The sequence below is a fragment of the Lathyrus oleraceus genome, chromosome 5 (genome assembly GCF_024323335.1).
Source record: "Lathyrus oleraceus cultivar Zhongwan6 chromosome 5, CAAS_Psat_ZW6_1.0, whole genome shotgun sequence".
Taxonomy (NCBI): domain Eukaryota; kingdom Viridiplantae; phylum Streptophyta; class Magnoliopsida; order Fabales; family Fabaceae; genus Lathyrus; species Lathyrus oleraceus.
This window is the reverse complement of record NC_066583.1, coordinates 251,529,764-251,537,914: the sequence shown is the minus strand read 5'-3', so window position 1 is coordinate 251,537,914 and position 8,151 is coordinate 251,529,764. Positions and strand designations below refer to the sequence as shown.

General features: G+C 31.8%; 1 protein-coding gene across 1 annotated transcript in view; it reads left to right on the top strand.

Annotated features, from left to right (window-relative positions):
* Positions 1 to 6,582: 6,582 nt before the first annotated feature.
* Positions 6,583 to 8,151, top strand: part of LOC127080034 (formin-like protein 4) — a 33,479-nt gene continuing 31,910 nt past the window's right edge. The window contains exons 1-2 of the mRNA XM_051020370.1: positions 6,583 to 7,488; positions 7,827 to 8,148. Of these exons, the coding sequence (XP_050876327.1) occupies positions 6,740 to 7,488; positions 7,827 to 8,148 (1,071 nt within the window). The 5' untranslated portion in view covers positions 6,583 to 6,739. The remainder of the gene's footprint in view (positions 7,489 to 7,826; positions 8,149 to 8,151) is intronic.

Here is an 8,151-nt window from a genome sequence, read left to right as displayed (position 1 = left end):
GATAGATGGATGAGATCTCTCTCTTATAAATGCTAGTCTCTACATTTTCAACCAATGTAAGACTATTACTCATACTACTCACACTTGCTACATTCTCAACACTTCTCATCAAGTGTGAGTCCACAATGTTCCCCCTCAAGTGAGAGTTCTTCTTATTTTCACAAACTCTTGTACCACACAAAACGTTTCTTACCACCATTGTGTCACCGTTGACACTCTTCAACAGAACGTTTCTTAGTCACCACCCTTGTGACGCCATTGACTTTTTGATACAAGTAATCTGGTCCCTTTCTCGAATCAAATGTTCATTATACCATGTGTTGGGGGAGTTTTCACTAGGGAGAATTTAACATTGTGAGACTTCTTCTTCTAGAGCAACACCTTTGTGAGAGACACACCACATATTCACCCAAAATCTTAAGGTGATAGGTGAGTGAATTCTCTCACTTATAAATACTCAAGTTTTCATATTTTCAACCCATGTGAGACTATTACTCACACTACTCACACTTATAACATTCTCAATAAAACATATTCAATACAATGATTATATTATAAGATCACACTTTAGTGCAAAAGCAAAACAAACACATGAACATATATACAAAATTAGAATCTACTTATGTATTAGTGAGTGCGAGGAATTAATAACATAAAACATGTTCAATAAATGATAGTACTTTATTGAAGAACACAACAAACACATGATATATATATATATAATAATATATATAATATATATATATATATATATATATATATATATATATATAATATATATATATATATATATATATATACATGTTGATTTTGTTGAATATAATTCAACATTCAAGTTAGTTTAGTTTTGAATTTGCATTTAATGTACATTTGAGTTTGAGTGTATCTATATAAGTCAAAGGAAAGTGAATTTGTAACGGTTCTTTTATTTGAGAAAAGTTAGTTAGAAAATTCGTCTCTCTCTCTCTCTCTCTCTCTCTTCTCATTCTTCATCTTCATCTTCTCCATTTCTTGTGCATTGTCAATGAAGGTTCATTATTTCTCAAACACCTTTGTATCCACACACATGTGAATATATAATAACATCTTCTGAGTTCAAGGAATATGATACATGGAATTCCTAAGATTGTGGCACTAGAGAAATCATGTGATATATGCATGAGAGGAAAGCAACCAAGATTTCCATTCTCATAAAAAATGCCTCAAAGAGCAACTCATGCTTTTGATGTGGTGTATTATGATGTATATGGTCCATTTGAGACACCTTCACTCGGAGGAAACAAGTACTTTCTGTCATTGATGGGCGAGTTCATGATGACTTCTCGGTAAGTATACCGATAGTGTCGCAATAATAAAAAGATATTAAATCCTTATAGATTGCTATTTAACAAAATAATATTTGTGCAACTTTAAAAAGTAACAATTGGGGGGAGGGGGTCGAGTTTTAATGCAAAAAAATAAAAGTTGTTATGAGAAAATACGAAAGCAATCAGATTTTGTATATAATCGCTTATTTATCCCCTGTTGATGTTTAATGCATTACATGAATGAGAAAATCGTTATATTTCCACGACGAATTAACAAAATAACTATACATAATCCCCTTATGTATATCTCACAAATTCCTACTAGAGGTCTTTTATCCCTATTCAACCAGCATAAGTGAAATTAGACAATGCAACAATACTTTAACTCAAATGCCACTACTAGATGTCTCCTGTCCCTATTCAACCAACGTAAGTACAATAATTGCCTTAGTTCCAATGCATAGACAAATGATCAGTATTCCCTATGCAACCATAATCAGATTAAAAGAGTATCTCACATAAAAGACATTAAGCATAAGAGGAAATTAAATAGAAATATAACTTCAATTGTTCATGCATTGACACATTAAACATATGTCTCAATAGGTTTCAAATAAGTTCACCAGACAAAACCTAACACAGAGAAATTTAGATACTCATAACGATACAAATAAATACCAAGCAATAAGACAAAGATTTCATATGAAAATCCTTGAAGAAATGGCCTCCAATGCTCTCAAAAATTCCCTCTTGATGCTCTTTACCGTCACTTTTAGTCAAAATCACAGAACCCTTAGGCCAAAAACTCCCTTATAAAGTTGTCAAATCAATCCAGAACGCGTCAGAATAGGTGTATAAAAAGATCTATCGCATACATGATATCCTTCATCGCACACGATGCTGACTATACATCTTTATCACGCGCGTGATGTTGCACATAATTATTCTAGTAGTTGCACGCTTTTGCTCATTTTTCCATCAGATTTTCAATAAGTCTTTATTTATTCATACTTGATCATTTTTACATATTTATTTGGTCTTTATTCTTCATTTTTGCTCATCTTTGACGTATTTTTCTTTGTTTCTTCGACAGAAAACATACAATGATAAGTGTCATCACAACCCCAAACTTAAATTGTTGCTTGTCCTCGAGTAACTTGCATGCACTACAAATTCTATACAGAAAAACAAGTTGCAACAATAACAAGTGAACATCATCATATGATGTTTGTTTTACCTGACCATTATTCTAGATTCCAACTACAATCCAACAAATTTAGAAAACATCCTCAATCTTTGACAAATACTCAACCTATCTCTCACTCCGCATGAATCACTCAATTGACAGGGTAGTATCTCAATCAACATGCAAAATAGTTTATACTAAGTTTGATAATGTTCTAATAGAATTCGTCAAATAAATCAAAACACACACACTTGAGGGTCTTTTCGGTTGTAACTTGGCTTATATTCGGGTAGGACCTTTTTGGGAAAGTAGGTTTAAACCTTTGGAGTTAGGTACCTAGTTCTCCTATTGTTATCTTACCAATTATTTTCCTGATTAACAGTACTAGAGATATCTCTATTGTGGTCCTCAATAATCATTTTGCATTCTTTTTCTCTTTTCTTTTTTTTTGAAGAAGTTATTTTTAACTTCTTATTTTCACAAAAAAGTGAATTTTGACCATTTTTTTCTCTAGTACCCTAACCCAAAATCTAAACCTTGCACACTTCCAAGAGCAACCCCAAAATTATTTTGTTTCATCCAACTTTAGAACTAAAAATTTCTACCTAACTCTAAAGAGAAGGTGGAAAGATATAATCTTTCAAGTCATATGGATAATAAATAAAGGCTAAGTCACCGAAAGAAGGGCTAAGCTCAAATTGGTTAGCAGAGGACTTTTCCTATTACTACATGGTGGTTTTAAAAAGGCTCAGAGTTCATAGAAAACAATTGCCTCTGTATGTGTAAATCAAACCAGACAAATTGCATCAGAAATAGTTCAAATCTGATAAAGTAATAATGCATGGATACACTTAGCTAAAGGAATAGTAAATAATAGAAGTTATTCGACTCAAACCTTACTAGTTGAGGTATCTGAAGGTTGAATACAAATATGTTGATTCTTTTTTCATCCTTTTCTTTCAATTTGTAAGTCACTTTCCTGATGATCAAGTTTCTTATGATGGTGCTTTGGGTTCATTTGTTCAATGCTAAAGTTGCAATTTTTGTAAATCTGAAAAACAAAAGTAGCAAAATCATTCATTAAAGATAAACATGATTAGAATTATACAATGGGGAAGAGTACTTATAAGTGATATTACTCTTCGTTGTACATACATTAGAAAATAACAACAAAAAATAAAACTTCTAGAAATTTAAAACTTGATACATGTATTTTTCACATCTTGTCACTGCGGAAAAGATTATGCATGTCATTCATGGTGTTGTTGAAATCGTTATTTTTTCATGCCCATTATGCTCTCCCGTGCTATCTTATTATTTCTTGCTCCTGATCTTGATTTCTGAAATAATTGTTCATTTCTTTGGTGCTTGTAAAGCGTTCTCTTAAATTTTGAGTAGGCATGTGATCTTTTTGTTGGTTGTAGAAGTCTCTAAATATAGGTGTGAATCTTAGGGGTTCAGCATATAAGGTGAGTGAATCTTGGGGAGGCCAAAGGGATACTATCGAGTCGAACTAGATAGAGGTTAGTGATGTTGCGGAAAGTTTCAGGCCTTCTGTATGTGTTGCTTCCATGTCATAGCGACATGTTCAAATGCTCAGCAGGACCCTTACAACTTTCAATTTGTTGTTTACAAAATCATAAACTTATGCAATATGTACAAAAATAGCTTTATGGTGGTAGCAAAACAAGATTATTGGTTGGCATATCAAGCGAAGATAGTTTGGCACAATGAAAATATGCAAAGAAAGAAAATGGGTCGCCCTAATAATACGCGTATTTGAACTGAAATCGATACGACAAACAAAATTGTGAGATTATGTAGTTTATGTCGTCATCCTGAACACAATCGTACAAACTATCCCAATGTTGGAGGAAACTCCACATCATAATTCAATACGCCACTTTTAGTCCTACATTTTATATGTAATTCATTTTATGTAACCATTTTATTTGATATTGAAAACAACGTTCATTTCATAAAGATCACAATATTCAATTACAACAATTTAAACAACAAATAAACAACAATTTAAACATCAACTAAACAATAAGACAAACAAATAAAACGACTAAATAACATATTTATGTGATTACAACTATCTGGACAATTTCCTCTGATCTATGCATCATAATATGACAACCAGTGTCAGTTTTAACTGACTCCCATAAATGACTTTCTCCATTGTTGTTGTACACCGTAACAAACCTTTGAATTATTTTGATCTTTTCACCGTCTACAATGTCTCCATCTAACCAACAAATCAAGCTCCTCTGAAGATGCTCGAAAGAGTCCGTGCTCTAGAGTCAGATCTTCATCGAAGACTTTACTGCTGAATAAATCAAATTTGCATTTCTCTTGATAATATAGCACAACATTTTGAAGAAAAATTAAAAGAGAGAATTAGAAGATGGATGGAAATGGTGGGGAGAGAATGAACTATATATTAAAAAAAAAACACAACACAATAGTCATTGGCTATGACGCAGGATGCATGCATGCGCCATAGACAATTGCATGACATGAATGCATGCGCAATACCCTATAACGCCTTAATTCAAAATATAACTGCATATCTATGGCACCTCCTCTTGTTGGTGAATTTTTTAAAATGAAACGTGATAACTTTGATATTTTCTAAAAGAAATATGATTATTTTGAATTTAAAAAAAACATAATTATTTAAAAGAAATTCTAATTTACCATTTGAGCCATAGTTCAAAATATGAAGTATAAAGATAAATGAGATAAATATTTTTCATAAAAACATATGAAAATAAAGGTAAAATCTTTTTCACTAATATATAAAAGATACGAGATAAATATTTGAACGACAAAAATAAACTTGCTTCAAATTTACAAAATATAATTTTAACAATAAAATATTTATTTTAATATAAGAGAAGAGGAAGTGATGTATTTCAAAGTTAACTAAAAAAAAATATTTTAATCAAATATATTTTTCATCTTATATTTTGTTTGAACTTAACATGCAATGGAATTTACCTAGTTATCTGATGTAAATAAATCTTGAGTAGTTAACTTCAGTTAATTTTTCAACTGACATAAATTTCTTTAGTCTATTGATGTCATCTATGATTATACAAAATGACAAACTTATTATAATTGCTAGAATGAAAACTTTGCAAGATGAGAGAACAAAACTTAGTTACTCTACAATTAATTATCAACCAACTACTTATAAATACACACAACCATTACAGAATGCTCCTTAATCATGCCAAACGGCAAGACCAAATTCAGTTAATCTTTTCATTGATAATTTAACAGTCCTATCCTATGTGAACCTTTTAAGACAACAACATTAATATATTGCATCTACCATAAAAGACAATAGGACAATAACATGAAAACAAAATCTACATTTCTAAACTATTTCGGTCATTATAATCAACCAGCCAACCCCCATTTGTTGTGTAATAAATTAACGATTTAAATTCATTACTAATAGCCAAATGTTGCTTTTAACACTGAAACTTATATTAATAATATAATATACTATAAAAATGTGTAACTTTTTTTAATAAAAACTTATCAACTCTTCAATATTAGTTTTACTCTTGATGTTAACCATATATTATCCATTAATAAAATGAGTAGAAGCAAACAACCTTTCTCATAATGCAACAGCTGGAGCAACATTGTCATTTCACAATGTTACCATAGAGACGGCATATAAGGGATGGCAGTAGCAAAAATCAACATCGATAGGATCATTGTTTTGTAATTTTTTAAATAAACGTCAATTCCTTTCAGAAACAATTGAAGATAAAGCTTGATTTTTAGCCTAATTAACAAGATAAATGATCTATTAACATTTATTTTTATCATAGTTAACTCTTAACTAATATATATATAACATTTTTTTACTTAGGGTTGTCCCATGATTTTATTTTTATAGCCCTTTTTATTTTATGTTTATGAAAAACATAACTTATAATATAAGTCAACTTTTTAATATGAGCTCACTATCCAAAACTATACAACCTTTGTATGATTTCATTGGTCACCAATTTGGAATTCCCATTTAATAAATTCCAATTAATATCTACCAATTGACAACCACCTCATTGAAATTGTCATCAACCATTGCCACTACATTAAAGAAAAACATATACTTCACTAAATAACTTGTACTTTGATTCATCATGTTATTTTTCACATCACCTTTATATTATTATTCTTCAATTTTTGTTCTCCATTACCCTTTTCTTTAATCATATCAATGTCACCTCCTATTGCAATGGCTGTGGTTGCTACAGCCATATCTATGTTATTCATTTTTGGGATTTTCCTTTACTTCTACCACAGATTTTTTCTTGCTAGATACTACCAAACTAGAAACAAAGGTAGTTCTCTTCATGAGCCAGATATAAAAACATTTGGTGGTAATGTGAAAGGAGTAATTGCTGATGAAAATGGTGTTGATGTTATTTATATGATGGACAAAGAAAGTAGACAAATGATAACTAGTTTTCCAAATTGTATGTTTAATCCTAGTTATGAAGATGATGTAGAAAAAGAAAAGATTATAGATGTTTTGGTTCATAGGTCAAAAATATCTAAGCCTCATCATGAGATTCCATTTTCATGTGAATCTCCACTACAAAAAACCTCATCAATGAATCTTGAGAAGAACAAGATTCTTATGAGTTACAATGATCAACAACCGCCATCTCCTCCTCCTTCTCCTCCGGCTCCGGCTCCTCCACCGCCGGCTCCTCCAAAGAAAGTAATTCCAAAGGCACTACTTCCACCTGGTCCACCTCCACTTCCAAAGGCCAGTGGCTTTTCATTCATGAAACCACCACCGGCACCTAAAGGAAAAGCAAACATGAGAGAGGGTATGATAGGAGAGAGTTCAAGAGAGAAAGGTGGTGGACAAACAAGGCTAAAGCCTCTACATTGGGATAAGGTTATGGCTGATGTTGATCATTCAACTGTGTGGGATCAGATCAATGATGGATCTTTTAGGTAACATATCTTCCTTCATCACTATATATTTTCTCAACTTTATTAAAGTTTCCATGAGTAACATGTTTTCAGTGTAATGATTAGTTGATTATGTGTGCTTCGACATCTTTTGAGGACGGAATTTGAGCATATTTAACATGGTACCGGTAGATTTGTACTAAAAAAATAAAAGTTGAACCGAATTGTGACAGCTGATAGAAAATTCATGAACTAATTCAGTTCAATTCAATTCGTGAACTTTCATTATTGTTCATTTCTTTTCGATGTTGTTTGATTTGAGTCTCACACTGTTTAATAAACTTCACAATTTTTTCGATTTTATTTTTTCCTTTTTCCAGGTTTGATGATGAACTCATGGAATCACTCTTTGGATATTCAACCAGATATAAAACTCATGAAAGAAACATGTCTCTTTCCAATCCGGCCAAGACCAATTCCATCACACCAACTCAAATATTCATCCTTGATCCAAGAAAATCTCAAAACACTGCAATTGTACTTAGATCACTAGCAGTTTCTAGGCGCGAAATTTTGGACGCGGTACTTGATGGTCAAGAACTCAGCGTCGAGACACTCGAAAAACTCACTAAAATAGCTCCCTCACAAGAAGAAGCATCCAAAATTGTCCATTTCACTGGTAACCCGAATAGCCTCGCAGAAGCC